General features: G+C 32.7%; 1 protein-coding gene across 1 annotated transcript in view; it reads right to left on the bottom strand.

Moving 5' to 3' along the window:
- The window catches only part of LOC125077665 (paired mesoderm homeobox protein 2B-like), a 30,778-nt gene extending 20,918 nt beyond the window's left edge, over positions 1-9,860 (bottom strand). Inside the window, exons 1-2 of the mRNA XM_047689658.1 lie at positions 9,632-9,860; positions 1,883-2,079 (exon numbers count right to left, since the gene is read on the bottom strand). Coding sequence (XP_047545614.1) covers positions 1,883-2,079; positions 9,632-9,860 — 426 coding nt within the window. The remainder of the gene's footprint in view (positions 1-1,882; positions 2,080-9,631) is intronic.
- Positions 9,861-18,774: the final 8,914 nt, after the last annotated feature.

Here is an 18,774-nt window from a genome sequence, read left to right as displayed (position 1 = left end):
ACCGGTGTGAAACAACAATGAGAAACCACGTCCTCATAAATAGCAAATAATATGAAAATAAACTGAGACATAATAGAAATTGAAATATTAAAATTTCAAATAAGATTAAAAGGAAAACTTTATTACTTTTCGAAATTTAGTTTTCATTGGATAATACATACATATGTGAAATAATAAATCATAATGAAATTTGAATATTCAAGATTAGGTAGGTAAGCGTAGTTGTTGCGCAGTTTACAATGTGAAATTCTCTATCGGTTTAGTAATTTAGATGCACTTGTAAATTCCGAATATTCCCAATCTAATCTCTCTCGCCGTTCGTGGATAACAATAAAACCAAAATCGTCCGCAATTATATAGAATTTATCGACTCGGACGGCAACACCGCTTGATGGATTAAATTGCTCTAGCCCTATGACAATGTGAGTACGGAAAAATACGTCCCGTATTATGAAGCAGCTGGTCATTTTTCAAGCAATTCCTTTTGCTCTGGTAGCAGGTGGCCATTCTTTTATCGTTGCCCGGCCGGTAACGGTAAATTGTGCGTTTGCTTAGCGCTTCGGGTAAGCTATGTTTGCGAACCGCCTCTGATGAATTTGAGCAAGATTCGTGTTGAATTAGGACGCCTCGTAATATTTACCTTTTCGTAATGTTAACATTTACTGCCGCACCCTCGTGTAATGGTTGACCAATGGAAATTGTTTGACGAAAAATAATTTTAATGTTGCGACCATTTTATTAATGTTTAAGTCTATAAAGATATTTTAAATATACCTTTATTTATTAGTAAATCTCTATATATTTTTATATAAAGGTTTGGGCTTTGCATTGATAAAATATTCATAATTATGTACCTCTTGTACGTAATGCAAATCTACAATCAGAAAACGTACCTACTCATACATCAAAATAATTTAATTACCTGTAGTACATTTGTTTGCACTCTACAATGAATACTGTATTTACCGCGGGTCGCGTACACCCAATTTTAATTGTAATATGTGAATTCGCATTTTCCAGGCGAGTTTTAATTATCGGGAGTCGCGCGCGGCTGAGTTACGCGACCGCCCGCGATATTTATGGCGGCTGTCTGCCATTCCAATACACTTTTTAACGTAATGAGCGTTGCTATGGGGGTTGTGCTGATACATAGCTTTTCGATTGTTTTTCCATTATGTATTGTGCACCGGCAGCGCTTTTACTCGGATACGTGACTTTTCTTTAAGATTAATTCAAGTCTCATTTATGTGATGGAAAAATTATAACATTTCAAAAATTTATTCGTACATAAATATCCAATACGAATCAAAATATCTTATAATGTCAGAGTCGCACTGTCTAGGGCGTTGTCATGTAGAATATGAGATTAGTATAGAGTCACCAGCGGGTCGCTTGCGGCAGAACGTGATCAGTTCTCGCGCCACTCACCCGATTCCGTAACATTAAATATTCAGTAAGAGCAACAAGGAGCACGCGTCGCAGACCCGGCGTACATAAAAATGAGCGCCTATTATGAAATTAACAGTAGCTAACCGCGAATGTCTGCTACGTTTTTTTGGCAAGGCGCCGTCAGCTACAGCCGAATTACCGGACACTAATTGGACTGTGGAAATGCAGTGACGGACGAAGCGGAAAAAAGGTTTTTTTTTTCATCCCAGTGGGAGGCTCGAAATATTTTGATTACTTTATTCCATTAAATCGATTGACACTAATGCAAAGTTGTTAATTATACAATATTTATATTTTAATGAATCGTAACAACACAACGTACATCTTAAATCTTCACATCGTAACTCTTTGTTATTTTTCAATTTTGATATATATCTATTTTTATATTTAAAGATTAGAGAATATAAATAAAATTACAATTAATAAGGCTCACCTGTACTCTAGCTTCTGTTAAGTCTATTTTCATTGCTATTTCTTCTCTTGTGTAAATGTCGGGGTAATGTGTCTCTTGGAAGGCTCTCTCTAACTCTTTAAGCTGTGCTGACGTGAATGTAGTCCGGATTCGACGCTGCTTCCGTTTCTCTGTCAAGGAACCTTCATGTCCCCCATATACTTTGTAAGGGAGACCAGCTGTTAAACAAAAAAATATATATTTCATACGAGCTGGTTAAATGTTATTATTTTACATGAATACTATATCTAATCAATAAATGCGGTAATGTGTCAGTAATCACAGACCCAGGAGAAATTCAAGCATTGGTATCACCCAATAGTAAAGTTTAGAGCTTTTAAAATAACATACTATATATTTACAGTTTTCTACAAATTTCGTACCGCTGAATGAAAGAGAAGGTACATTCGAGTTTAGAAGCGGCCATTTTTGTCTCCCCTCCGACAGCGCCCTCGTAGGTACAACTTATTGTACCTACACCTTTATATATATTTTATGTTTATAAATGCTAATGCTATTTGGCGTTTTAATTAAGATTGTTGGTATTTTTAAGATTTTTATATCATTATTTTATATAAAAAGTGATGATAAGTTATAACAGTAAATTTTATACTTTTGCGATGTTTATTTTGTTTTATAATCTTTTTAATAAGCATACGAAGAAAAATATTGCTCTATCAATTTAATTTTCATCTTATTATAAACAAATATTAAAGCTACATGCACTACATATAATTTTGTTAATAACGTTCTTAATATGATATTCTTACTAAACGTTGATATTCGTTTTTGTGGATCTATTTTGAAAAATATTTTTTTTTTCCTTTAATATATAAAATCTCTATTAACTATAAAGGTTTTAGATGCTAGCTATCTTTACTACCCATTTGTTTGAAATTTTTCATTCATTTAAATTTGATATTTTAAATTTTGTAATGATACCCTTGCATGTTCCTTAGTTTAAAAAAAATCTAATTAGTTATAAATTCTTAACATACTTATATTATAAATATAGTAAGAAAACTATGATTATTTAACCAAATCCATGATTTTTGTCATTCACTTAGATTATTTCTTTATAATTATTCATTTTTATAATTCGTTAATAAAAATAAAGAAGCATTATAAGATACTTCGCCTAAATAATAATGGATGGAAAAACCGTAGCGGTGGCATGTCGCGTGGCATAGATATCGATCGTAGCCGACGCTACGCCTTGGCTACGTAAGGAAAACTGCACTCTTTTGTTACTGAAAGCTACGAGCTACGCGCTACAATTACGTAGTCTTGCTAGCGATTTCAGATTAAAATTCCGTTGAATACTGCGTTTTGCATTTTTCTGTATTTGTACTGCAGACGATTTAATCATGGCTTCGAGTCACAAGCTGAATAATATAATTTTGTAACTGAATTTAAAAAACTGTAACTAACTAACTTTTTTTGTTAATTTGCGCAATTTTCAGTACATTCGCGTAAAGCCATAAATATTTTTTAACTGACGATATAATTAATTCCTGCAAAATAGTTACCATAGACATTAGTACGGACGTGCGAGATAGATACCGCAAACCGCACGCGCAGCGACAATTACCCCAAATGAACCGGAATTAATCGAGACTCGCTTCTTGGCCGAGCTGCGGTCTCATTTGCATTATTAATAGAGGGTGCGGATAGCGGGGAGGACGGGAAATCGTGTCACTGCCCGCGCACCACCTCCCCGCAATTTGTGAAACCTAATGAAGAGGATCCCGCCAAGATGTTTCTGTTCTTATGATGTTTAATTTGAGTTTGCAGTTCTTGGGTCAGGCAGGCGGCCCGATCATTGTTATTGCGCCTTTTATCGCTTTATAGACAGACCTGGAAGTCGCTGGAACTGAGCGTTCGCTAAATATAAATGCTTCATTATATATATCTTGGATGTTCCTACTTAATCCCTTAATAAATGTTACTTAAAATATTTGAGATCATTAAAAAATAATATATGTTAATTTCTTAGTCTTAAATATACCAATAAATAAATTACGGGATACTATTTTTAATACAATCAACAATAACAGCCTCGTTGTTCATGCTAGCTTATAAAATTCCAGATCCAAAGTTTAAAATCCGAGTTTGGCCATTAAAAAGTTTTATTATGAAATTATCAGAGACAGCCCAGAGTTAAAAAGTTGACAGTGTGTGTGTCTCTTTCGTGCCTCGAAAAAACGTAGAGCCGTTGGTCCTATGCCTCTCCAGTCGCGTCGAATTGCTTTCCCACCGAACTTTGACAGGAAGGGAATAAGGATAGCACCTGTATTTTCACACACTTTTACACTATGGTATTTCCTCACAGTTACATGATATGACTGTTCATTGAGATAAGACCCGTAGCTGAAATATTTCATTTTGCCAATAAACTATTAATGTAAAAAATATTGTTAAAAGACGAATGTGTAATTAACCCGATTGTCAGTTTCTTAAAAGAAAATTTGTTAAATGTCGTGTTGTAATTGTACAAGGGCATAAATTCACTTTTGTCACGTCTAACTTATCCAAATTTAAAGCGGGTGAAACCGCGAAACGCAGCTACTTGAATAATAGTATTATATAATCAAGCCTTCCAGAAATGTGCTGCATTTTATTGTACTTATACACATATTGATTTAATCGTTTTTTCAATGAGACATTACATAAAAAGTCTCCTCATTTATTTATTTCAATATAATAATAGTAATATTAGTGCGATACGGAATTTATTTGAATAACAATAAAACCATAAATTGTAATCTTCAACCTATGTATCATGAATTCGTTACATGAAGAACACGTGGAGCTAATTAATCGTCAGACGCCGATTAATTCACAGGTGATATGATCCATGAACCCCCATCTTCCCTCCCAGACTTATTCCCAACCGGAGATCCTTCGCTAATTACTGAACGGAGCGACTTCAGGGGCTCTGAGAATCTACTGTACATTTACACTTGGATGTGGATTATTATTTAAGACTTACAAGACATAAAAAATATATAATACCTATATAAATATATATAACTTGTTTACATACTTAATTGTGATTTAAAGAAATAATAGTAACACATGAAAATACAAAAAAAAAGATTACAAGAATATTATCTTTTAACTATTTTATTATTTATTGTGCCTCACAAATATATAAGCTAAATCATTGAAATATGTTGTGTTTATAATATCTACAAATATATTAAGCGTTCAACATTTTTTCCTCTTTAGTAAATCGTAGTAAATTGTTTCGCCATCCATCCACGCGGCCGTGGTTCATTTTTCTCGCGTCACGCGCAAAGTTCGCCGACATTCATAATGCAGGCGATGTCGGCGCGTCAACGCGGCATATTGCGGAAGGGTTAGCAGATTAATGGAAAGCTGGATCAAGCCGACACTGCTTCTCGGAGAAAAAATGAAAGACACTTGTCGGCAGAACTGTCACTTTCTTATTATTTAAACCTAAGTATACCTTCTGGTCGTGTCTTTAAAATATGTAACTGGCTAAAGCGTATATAACATACTCGACACTTTTGTAAAAGTGTTATTAACTTGATATTGTTATATTTCAATGTTTTATCAATACGATTTGATTGATTTAAATTGACTGTAATTATGTTAAAATTACCGTATGAATAAAATATGTCTAAGAAATCTTAGTTATAATTCCATTTGGAACATCATAAAATGCAAAACATAAAAGTCAAGAGTAATGCAGAACACCAATACAATTTATATTTGCGAATAAACATGTAGGTAAATTTCGATAATGGCAGTAATAAAACGGGTTCTCCGAAACAGAAGTCAAATTGTACTTCGCGACGACTCGGAAACGGGAATAAAAATTCAATTTTTTATTAATTCAACTATTTCCAAGGAAGGAAATAATTCTTTTAACTATTTTATCTGACAAATTGTATTGCAATTGTAATGCCCGTTATCTGAACTGATACGGTATAAAACTTATTTTTTTAAATAATAAAAATGTATAAGATATCTTTAGATGATGATGTCATATGAGCAAAATGAAAACGTCTCCTCAAGTAAAGTGTGTTACAGTAACATTGTAGAAGTTACGAGCCTGGCTCGCGACGCAACTCAACTGTGAGATATTGCCTTTTTTATGACCCACTCTACTATACTTACTGGGACAGAATAGATCACATGATGCGATAAAATATTGCCCTCTGTGCCACCAAATCGAATTAACCCGTCCACTTGCATGCAAAGGCGCGCCGACGCGAGAATAGAAATTGCGATATTGGTTTAGGATAGGTACCCAACTATACGAATTTTCCCTCTCCGTTACAAATCAAATCGAATAAACATCCGTCGATATACTTCGAATGTAGTGAGATATAAAAGTTTTTGATCTATAATTTTTTTATATGACTACATGTTAATATAGAATAATTTTAGTTTTAATTCCAAGCAATTATTTTAAAAAGAAATTGGAGTAAAGAAACTATTTATCATTTTCATATATATAATATTGAAAGCTACTCAATATAAAATATTCAAATAATAGCTGACAAGACAATTTTTGTATTTCTTGGGTACGGTAGTGTTACATATATTCAAGAAATTGGAATCCTTAAAGCAAAGGCATACAACGTAACCATATAATTCCTATAATCGTGCAACAATTAATATACAAACTTGTAATTAATTTGTACGTGATTAACGGGCATAAGGCGGGCTTACTGAAGATTACGTGATGAGAATTATTGTTGTACGGGTGCTAACGGGGGTGAGACAAACTTCTCAAAAGGGGGTCGGTCCGCAGGCTAAGATCCAAGGCACAAGCAAGACTGGCTCGAACTGCTGTCCTCCCTCTAAGATTCTCGCGGACGCCGCCGCCAATTAGGGACGCAATCGCTCACGCGGCTGGAACTTGGCTCCCACACCACCCGGTCCGCCCAAGGCACTCTTTGTTTCATGACGTCGTCTTATTTCCCCCATCATTCCGCCACTTGTTACCAAATGAAAACGATTTTACTTTGGTGTTACTACGAAACAAGTGTAATCATATTTACAAAATTTAGGTATTTTAGTAAACGATAACTTTGTGTTTAATTTATAATATTTAAAAGCTATAGCTATATTATAAAAAAGAACGATTTGTAGTTGTAAGCATTCAAACCATTTTTCGCATTTTAAATATTATTAATTAAGTTATATTTAAAATATATATATTACCATCAAAGGAAAACTCTTTTATGAGTTAAGTATACTATTTTATATATCTCGAAGCTGAGGTCTTTTAATATCTTATTCTACGATTAAATAAATATTATATACTATCTTTATATCCCGCTGAGTTTCTTTCGCCGGTTCTTCTCAGGTCCGAGGTGCTAAATTCCGAACCGGTGGTAGATTTTTGACAATCAATAAGCAAGTGCAAACACTTCTATATTGAATAAAGATTTTTGACTTTGACTTTGAATAGTTTTTAATAGTTTCTCAAGATTCTAATCTTATGAATGTTTAAAATAATATCCATTATTTTTTTATAGAACGAACTTTAATTCTTGAATCGACATAGACCAAAAAAGTTAGTCCTTAAATAATTTCTATATTTTCTTTACCAATTTATTATAAGTAAACCTAGCGCAGGTCTATGCACAGGTCGTTTGTGTAGATTCTAGTCAATTATTACAGCAATATTTATACTATGTAGGTACTTATTACAAAATCAGGATAAATAAAAATTAAATAAACAATGAATGAATTATATGACATCATTGGTCCAGATCAAAGTAGTATATGCTAGTCATATTCTTTTGTAAAAACGTAGCATTTTGAATGTCGCCGAAAATGTTATCGGAACTTTGGAAGTAAAATAAACTTGAATACATTAATATTTATATGAATACGTCAATAGTACGGTTAAATGTTGTATTATAAATAAAAAATATTGATTAAAAACGGTTTGTAGACTCGGAGTTTGTTAATATCACAGAGCTATTAACAAATTGCATGGAATATGTAAACTTAGGTTTTATTATCTCTGGTATTGGAATTAGCTATAGTTCGAATTGTGTGTGTAGTAGTCGTGCAAGGGATGTAATGTCTTAGATTCCTTGGTTTACCTGCACTGATAGTCTCAGAAGTAATTTTAATTTCTTACAGTCAGTTTCTTTAAGTGACCACTAACCATTAGATGGTTTATGTGCTCATCTGCTTTATCAGTGATAAAATATATATAGCTGACGACGGAATATTTGAATTATGTGATTTTTATACAACGAGATTCTAATTATAATCTTAACAAATATTATGTAATCTGAATAAATATTAAATATTAACATGTATTTCCGTATAATGCCTACAAAGTTTATGTATGTGATGAAAAATATCTTAATTTTCTTTTGAATCTAAATGCTTCTTAATCCGGTCATATGTAATATGTGAATATTGAAAAATCTCGTGTAATACTGGTATACATAAAGCATATAAAATAACAAATGTATATTAACGAGAATTTATATAGTTACCTTTTATTTTTTTATTATAGATTTTATTCTCTTACTTACTTATTTAATAGCCATAATCAAACCACCATAACATTTAATGGGTAAAATAAAAAAATATTCGAACATGACGATTCAAAAGTGCTTTTAAGAGTCTACCTAATATTTTGATTTATTGAATTTTATTGTAACTAAATAATCAACATTAAAGTTATATATTTTTAATATACAAAACCGGATAGAAAAAGATAAAAACTGGCTTTTAGAAGTACCTACTTCTAACTTGTAACACCTATTTCTTGCTCCAGGACATTGCAAATTCGATTCTGTGGTGCAAGTAAGCCCTCGTAACCTGAATATTTATATCTATTCAGTCTCCATACTACCGGCCTTCATGGTGTTTATGGTTTCACGGAGTAGGTACATATCTTTTGTTGTTACTATCAGTTTTGTTTGTGATCGAACATATACTAGTATATATGTAACAAACCATGATAGCTTTTCATTCAATTTAATCAGTAACTTATCTGGATTAAGTGGTTACTTAAATAAAAAATGTTTTTATTTTGTAACATGCCAAATAAGTTTTGTAAAATTAAACATATAAAACCTTAACAAAAGTTCAAATCATTTGAAGGTTAAGAAATCGCGATGCTAATTTATTTTTGTATTAAGGTACGGGTGGGTTAATTTTAAGAAAATTATTTTTTTTTCATTTCTTCTGAGAAATTGTAGGATAAGTAATCAGAAGAATTAAGAGCTGGTCGTTCAGAAACTACAAGGAAACGAACGCGGTCTACGGCATCGGTAGTGAAGCTATAAAAAATATTTAAATTTACATTCTTAAGATAAAAATATTATAATAATGTTACAGCTCAGTGATTTAAATATACCATCATGTTTTTTTTGTGAATACCGATTTTAATTTTTTTATTACGTACTTAATTAATATTAAAAAAATAATTTATTAAATTTAATTAAATTATCATAGTGGTTAAGATTGTAAACATTTTTGCATTTCCATTAGGTATAACTGAGAGAAAAATAATACAACTATGACTATCCTTTTTTGTAAAAAAAAACAACTTTTGTGATGCATGTGCGCCCTAGTCTGTTTGTTTAGCTGATAAAATGACTACTAAAGCAAGTAACATAGAATTATATATTTAAAAAAATCTTATTTTTATGTAATTAAGTTCGGTATTTTTTTTAAGACCTTCCGACGGAAAAAGAAACCAATAATGTTAACGTTACTTACGTTGTAAATTCATGGCCGGCGGGAATATGTGGTGATTCCTCATAGCAGCATCCTGAGGTCGCGCACACTGTGGCGGCGGCGGCTGGTAACGCATGCCTTGGTAGCGGTAGGCAGCTTGCGACATCTGTCCACATGACGCCAATTCGCCCCATGACAGCTCTCCACCACCGGAACCCAGGCAACCGCTGTCGAACCCACCACCGGCACCGCTCAGATACCCGTACTCCATTGCTGCACCTATTTTTTTAACGCACTTTCTAACATCGGCTCCGAAACCTAAGAAACGAAAAATGTTCAGCTCCCGCCAAAAGTGGCGCGCCGCGCGGGGCGCGTTCTTTACGTGTCGGAGGTCGCGAGAGCTCACAGCCACATAATTGGATGAGCCGTGAGTATATCGAATTATGCCGATTACAGATGGTATCGGATCACAAGGATAGTTTTTACCGACACGGAGGACCGCGCGCTCGCCCCACTTGAAATCGAATGATAAGCCTAATTCAATAAGGGCGAGCCTCGAGGAGGGGGCGGGGCCGCACCCCCAGGAGGGCCAATGGGCGAGCCCGGCGGTCGGGTATACCGCCCCATTGGTCCCCGCACCCTCGTCCCCTCTGCGCTACGCTCGAGGGTGCATGTCACGACACTTGTCTACTTTTCTTTTCGCCGACAGTTTCTTTGTCATTGAGGAAAATAAAAAAGTTGTAATTAACGCTCCAGGTAGGTACTAATGAATGGCTGTTGGTATATTTAATCGGGGACCCTATTGCACTCCAACTTTGTCGTAAGCGTTATACCTACAAGTAAATAACATTATGGATCTATTCTAAAAGTTTAGATGGATCTGGTACAAGGAAAAGGTTTCGTATCGCAAGTGATTGATCGTTGTCTTAGGGTGGCCGTTATAAGCTATTTGTGAAACGCTTTTCAGCTGCGGATGGCGGACGAGTTACCTAATTGATATGGAAATTTTGAAAACTATTAATTATAAAATAAAAGTTTTAATTATAGCAAGAAACATAATTAATTTATTATATTGTGTTTTATGTTTTATTATCTTACTTTTAAGTAGGTACTACTTAAATGACACCAACTTTGTTCTTAATGACAATGTAATATACGATGTTAATGTACGCTGTTAATATTAAAAATGAAAAAATATATTTAATAAATTAATTTTAAACTTTATAATTTTATTAAATATTATTAATGTATACTTGGTGGTAAGACTTTTTGCAAGTCTGTAAGTATAGAAATATTCTACCACCAATCAGCAATAGGTACATAGTAGGTAATGTTGTGTTCTGGTTTAACGGTTAACTACAGGCACATAGTATCCAAAGTTAGTAGCGCAATGGTAATATTTCTTAAAGTATGACAAAAAATAAGTAAGTTTAGATATTTGTAACATCGTTGTACTTAAAAGGATGGACGGAATTAAATTAATAAATTATGTTAATATTATCTTGAAGTAGATCATGAAAATGTCTCACAATGTAACATAAGTATAAAAAACAAGTGAACTCATGACATTGTGATTCGCTAGTCATAGCATCACTATTTACCTTATTTTGTTAGTCATACCAAAACATGGTAAATAAGATATTATATTATTATATACAGAGCGATTAGCAAAATATTGGCAAACAAAAAAATAGCAACAAGATCATAAAATGCAATTATTTTTATCTAAATAGTCTTTACCAGCATAATATTCCTTGCGTAGTCGTACGCTGCGGGTGGCGAACAAGTTGCATAAGGCACACCACTACGGGTACGTGAGAAAATGACGCGTATAATATTCGCGACGCAACGCTCGCGCCACGTCGTCCCGCGGGACTAGCGACGCATCCCGCCACTTTATTTATTATTCATCGTAATTGCAACACAGTTACTCCCTTTTTTATTTTTCCGTTTGATGTATTAGATAATGCATGTAGTTTTTTTGTTGTTGATGATTCTAACTTTTTAGTAGGTATAGGTACCTATTACATACAACAACGACTGATATGAATGATTGTTTAGGATGATTAAAAGACTTACTTAAAATGCAGTTATTAAGGTTTCGATTAATTACATAATTAGTAAGAGAGGTAGAAATATACAGCTTTTAAGGAATGTTGACTTCAATAACTCTTTGAAAAATCTTAGAAATGTTAGTTTAATAGCTACCCATCCCCGCTTCAAAAGGGTAGAATAAGAGTCTATATAAAAGTTTTTTATCGTAAAACATATTATAAGTCGGCTTAAGCGGTGGAAGCGCGGCGTTTGCTTTTTTCTGACATCTTCAACAAGCGTCATAATAATTCAGCCAATTTATACAAAAGCGTAATGAATTATACACTTAAACCTTCCTTGTGAATTACTCCATCCACGAAAACCGCATGAAAATCAATCCAATAGTTTTGTAGAATATAGCGTTCAGACAGAAGTAACAACTAAGTGACTTGATTTTATAATATGTAGTTATTTACAATCCACACTTGCTTAAAATCGGAAACGCAGGATTATGTAAAACACTTCGTTCCAGATATGTCACGTAATTACAGTTTAAAAATATCATCCCTATTAGTCATCAACATTACCATTACCATTGAGTTTATTGCTTTAGAAACAATATTTAATTTTTATTTTTTCGATAAAAACATATTATTCTAGACTATTCAGGACGTCTGGAGTTTATTCTACCACGCTGTTGCAATGTAGTTAAATAGATACTAGCTAGCCGTCCCGGCTTCACATGGATACAATAAGGTTTGTATACAACTTTTAGATTGAAAAACTAACATAAAAATTATAGCCTTTTCTGTCTAGGAAAGTTGAAATTCTCGGCTTTTTTCTACTATAATATTAATAAATAAATATATTATACATGTTAAGCTTCTTCTTGAATCAATCAGTCTCTTGATTGATAAAATCATATTAAAATCAATTGCATAACATAAAAGAAGTGTACTGACGGTGGGAAATGACTGTGTTTTATAAAATGTGTTATATACTCGTATGTGCCAGGGTCTTCTCCGTTGCAGGCATGTTTTCACAAAATATTTTCCCTTGCGGCCATCACTTTAAGGATTTTTAGATCTTGTTATTACAATGCATAATTAAATGATTTATAATGTCATTTTTCAACTCAATCTTCTTATTAAATTGATGTACATACTATAAAAAATAATATGTCAGCATCAGCGTCAGTTAAACATCAACTCATTGGTTGGATGATAAGAACGAAATATTCAGTAACAAGGTCGAACCTGCACATAGGATATAGTAAACATTTCTTTATTTCTTAATAGTTTGTAAACATTTCTTACAGGAACAGCATTCTTTAAAATATAATTTCTTAAAGTTACACCGTTCTTGAGCTCGAGTTGTTGTGTGTAGTTAGTAAAATAATTTATCCGAAACCAAATGGATAAAAGTAAGTCAAACAATAATCTTTACTTTACGTTTATTTACTTATTGAAGCTACTTAATATTCAAAAATGTTTTGTTTACAATCAAATATATATGATACTTGTGTATATGCATTACTTAATTTTATTAATACAAGTTTTGTTTTTTTTTAATAACAAAATCTTTAAATAGGATAAAGTCGATCGTGCAATAAACAAAAAATCTATTTAAAATAACGAACGACACTCACATCCATTGACATCGTATTTACTCGGCGTAAGGGAACGGAAAACAAGTTTTGTGTAATATATGTGATCACTTAGCGACCTGTAATCAAACAACTGCTGCGTAGTTTTTCGCTTCCCGTAAAACCTTTTTTTTCTTTTTCCGTTGCTATATATTTACGTTTATTATGTTAATATTATATAAGACAAAAAAATATTACTTATGTTTTAGCTATTATGTTTCTAATTATGTTACTTAATCTTTTCTAAAGAATATTGAAAAAGAAACGCGTATATTTATAATATCGCTTATGTAAGGTCAAACGTTCTAAAATATTTTATTTATTCTTATTTTATTTAACCATCCTTAAATTTTAATAAAATATTGAGTGTATAAAAACAGTGAAACTTAACATTTCACATTAAGAATAAGGTAAAAGTTTAGTATCCCGCCTCCTATGTTGAGGCGAATTTTTTTATAGGTACATAGGTGTTTTTTGATTTCTATACAACTATGTAACTACTCTTATTATGAGGGCGTATGACCTTTTTTTGGAAAATAATTTTGTTAATTATATATTTCTGTAACCCTAAAATTAGGTCGCTTTTCAACAATTTTGGAACTCAGTGGTTATGAGTACAGCAATCACCTTCACTTTTTAAAATATACTTACCCCGCAACACCACATAGACTCATAGTTAACAGAGCCGATTTTTTCACCTAATTTCAAAAACGAATGCTGTGATTAAATGTATATTAACATTTTTTTTTTAAAAGAAGATGATGCGTCACCGTTTCAAAGAAATCAGAAGGCGGTGTCGTGATCCTATATAATTACCAAATATAATACAAATGAAATGAATAAAGATTCTTTCGTTAATCTTAATATAGATAATAGAATATAAGAATAGCACTTCTTTTGATAATAAAAATCAAAAGCAAAACAAAGAAGTTGTAATCGTCAGTCTAGAGCAGCGCGTTGCAACTAATCCGATAATGCGCGGTTATGGGCGAATGCGTGCGTCTCCTAATTCAATTTGGGCCCCCGAGGCCACATGCCGGGTGGCCTCATACATCGCTGTTTTTAATTAACATATAACTAAACTACGCGTCATAGAACACTTACTATGAATCTTAGCCTTCATTATGATTGACATAAGGATTTTGTTTAACTTTTACTTTTTATCGCATCCAAATTATGGTGAATTCATTTTACCAATACGAATAATTTATAATCCTTAAAGATAATATATTTATACATAAAAATGTAGGATAAATTACACTTGAATATAACTGATAAATTCTATGTAGTATATTGAATGACTAAGAAACAAAAATATTAAATTTTGATGATACACCTAAAACCTTTATTTTACTACGTTTTAACAGTTATCCAAGAGTATTAGGCCAGTCATTTATAATACCTATATATAACAGTTGATAGTACATTTTAATAGACTGATATTATACATTAGTATTTAACGATTATTTTCCAATCCATAAGAATTAAAGGCTTATTTAAGAACTGTTACGTTTCGTAGACTTTTTCTGTAATCTTTATTTTAAGAATTTACACTTCGTTTTTAATTTATTTTAGGCTCAGTAGTTCCAGAAAGAAGAGAAAAAGCTTATTTTGATGTACATTTTCTTGTATATCGGATGAAAGAGTCATTTGATGGACTACATTAGACACTAAAAATACGTTATATTGTTTTAATTTCCGTATTTGTACCCCTAATCGACCTTATAAATTAGAATCAATTAATTTACGCTTATTTATCTATTAATACATATACTATTGGTATATAACTATACTATAACTATTAAAGATAACAATGGTAACCTGTTATTGTTACGTATCTATGAAGAAAATAGACTATGACATAGGGACGTGTCTGTAAGGAAATCGTGTACGTTTGACACACGAAAGTGGACCTATAAGGTTTTTCCGTGGCCTGAATGAAACCTAAAACTAAGTTGTTTTTTATACTTATTTGTAAGTTAAAATGTATATATTTTATATTAGATACAACTAACAAAAAGTGTAAGCTCCGTTATGTAGCAACGGCCTTATTTATATATACATCATGTAACAGTAACGTTGTAGTGATAGGAAGAAGGAGGTTTTGTTATGAAACGCGAATGAACCAATATAACAAAATCACAGGTACAAACTTAGAGGTATAGTATAAATGATAGTGTATATATAATAGTTTTAGATTCCAAAGTTGGCAACGCATTATGGTCTAAGAATTGTTTGATTATAATAAACTAACTGCGCATATGTGAACATTTACTGTTTATCAATCTGTGAAGAGACTGCTCGTAGTTACACATTATAAAATAAATTCCACCCACCTCGTATTTACGCAATAAACTCATAATTTACCACTCGGAATTTAAATCATTTTTTACCAATAGACGGAGTGATGAATATGTAATTTGAATTGGCTGATGATTGTTGAAGTTGACAGTACAAATTATGACAACCAATAGAAATGTATATTATGATATAAACGTGTTATGTAGATCTTTATTATACCCATGTCTACAAAAGCTTAATAAAAAAATTAAAAAAATGAGCTTAGTTTACGTTATTGAATATTTTACTTAAACACGTACACGTGTACGTGAATGTGTACGTGTACGTGTACGTAATATTGTTACTTACTATAATCTGTAGAATAGAGGCGTTAGAATTTTCAGTGCGACGTCCAGGGGTGACATGGCACCTGAGCCGCTGATTGATGACCTACCAATCGCCATGATTACCGGCTACAATACCTACCCGTACATTTTTCAGATACGCTTTTACTTGACATACTAAAACTATGCAAAGTAATCAACACCTTATTTTTAATATATGTAATTAAGCGGACGGCCAAATGGACCACTTGATTATAAGTCATCACCGTCCATAGACATTGGCCCTACAAGTCCTTAATATTTACCTTAAAAACTAAGATTTTATATCCCTTGTATCTGTAGTTACTGGACATGAACACAACAATACTATTTATTGCTGTGTGGCGGTAGAGTATGTGGCAAGTAAATGGTACCTACCTAGACACAATCCACAAAGCCCTACCACCAACAAACTATTAAACAATCTGTTATTACAAAAGCTAAGTTCAATTAACTGGAATGAGTTTCTTATTTAACAGTAATATTCGACATTTTCGTTGTTTATTTGTACGATAAATAGGGGAAGGTTGCTATGATTGGACCACTTAACTTTATGACATCATATCTCATGAAATATCATCGACAAACGGAAACCAAATGTTGTAATGTGATGCTATTTATGTAAATTAATGATATATAAATTATTGGCAATGAAAGTTGAGAGATTTTAAAAATATACGAAAATAACTCTTCAATGAGGAGTTGCTTTCTTTGGACCACCGTCACCTTCAATGGACCACTAAGTTGCCATCAATGGACTTAGAAACATTTGTATTAACGGTCCAATAAAGGTGACTCAAATGAAACACAAAATAAGAATTACTTTTTTATTCAAAAGTTTTTATAATAATCATATATTTTTTTATATCTGGATGGTGCTTCATAAATACATACTACCATTTTTTTCCTGTAACTTCTTCGGTTTTATTAAAACAATATTTAATTTTATTTTTTTTATTCTCTGACATCTTTTGGAGTAATGCCAAATTAAGAATTTTCCATTTCGACAATGTGATCCCTTAATTCAATTTGTAAAGCTTCAGGGAGAGGTCTTTCTGAACCAACTATCTGAACTTCTTCGACAGCTTTTTGGTTTTTCCCGTCCAATCTTCTTTTGGAACACCACAGATTTGACTCGCTTCATTCAATCCAATAGTTTCATACAAGTTTCATTCCAAAAATAATATTTCCTTTTCTTTTTCCCTGCCGACATTCTGGAATATACTAATGAAATGTAATTATAACAAAAATGTAGTGAAATACAAAAAATCTCAATACAAAAATCTTTATTTATTAACTTGGATATTACATTTTGAATATTGCTGGAGTGTCTATTTAGATATTTTATTTTTATGAAAAATATGTTAAGGTAAACGTAAGGACTTTAAAAAAAATCATACAGACAAAAACATTTCTTAGAATTCTACTAAGTGAAAATAAGTAATTCGCTAAGTTTCTTTGATTGGACCGGTCCAATAATGGCGTCACCATAGTGGTCCATTGATGGCAACTAGGTATATCAACAGAACTGAAGCGGGTATTTAAAAATATGTAAAATAAGGTAAAAAACTTCATCATCTCTGTAAGAGCAGATAAATTTGCTATCCTGATCTATTACAATCATCAAACATTAATAAATACAATGCTACTTACATCAGTTTGTTGGTGGCTCGGTTTTTATATCACGGTCGCCGCTGACACAGATGCACGCATTGCTACTTACCACGCGTCGCAAGCGCACTGAGGTTTTGCGGGGGGGCAATGGGTGCGCTGCTGTTGCCTAGCAACGTATTTAACTTGTCGTAAAAGGCATAGTTTTGGAAAAAATTAGGCGGTCCAATGAAAGAGCCGGTCCAATGATAGCAACCTTCCCCTACGTTATAGTATTTTGCTCGAAGCCAAAAGGGGTATGACAATACACCTGCGTCTCTGATTAATGAGTGAGACATTATCGTTATTGCAAACCACAACACAACTAGAAAACCTCAATGTACTTGTATAAATTCTACGTCTAAATATTGTATATGAATGAAGTTATCGTTTACCTTTTATTTAAAAAATGATTTACCTGATCAGGCTTTTTTACTACTGTTTCAAAATACAACAAGTAAAATATTAAATGTTCTAGATTAATGTAAATATTCAACTTTTATTTTACAGTCAACTATATACTATTAGTTTGCCGATTGCACAATTTAACAAAATTGGTAGAAGCTTCGTAGGCGGATTCGATTTAAGATCAAGATTGCCAGATAAACTCAGATATATACTTACATATAGAATAATAAAATGTCTGCATTACTTGTATGAAAATTAGGGAACAAAACATTTTATAAAATAAATAACTTTATAATAAATAACTTTTCTACACCAACATTAATAATATGTAATAATACTCCAACGAATTGTATATCACGAGACCACTATTGATTCTCAGTTCTGAGCGGTTCATTAGCACAACAGACCGCTCTATTTACAATGTGCAGCTCCGATAGCTCTTTAGTTAACCTTAGATCAGTGAAGGGGAAGAATCCTCTAGATGGAGGACGAGCAGGTCCTGCCGCTTGTCAAAGTGGCCGCCGTCGGGTTGTTTGAACAACTAATGAACGGCTCTCCCGAGACGGTGTGTTTGCCTCGACGCCCCGAGCTCTCCTCGCCTGGCTTTTTCGTACGCCTGGCTTTGCGGAATCCCCAATACCTCCCTCCCAAACCTCCGAGTGTTTGCTCCCTCGGTGTCGTATCGGACTTTCAAGTGCAAATGCGAAAATTGTAGACAAACCGACATGACCGACGCGAGAAATATAAGTTGATTTTTTACTTACATTAAGTATTATACTTACGTT

Source organism: Vanessa atalanta, chromosome 4 (assembly GCF_905147765.1).
Source record: "Vanessa atalanta chromosome 4, ilVanAtal1.2, whole genome shotgun sequence".
Classification (NCBI taxonomy): Eukaryota; Metazoa; Arthropoda; class Insecta; order Lepidoptera; family Nymphalidae; genus Vanessa; species Vanessa atalanta.
Note: the sequence above shows the minus strand (reverse complement) of the source record. Positions and strands in the feature narration are given on the sequence as shown.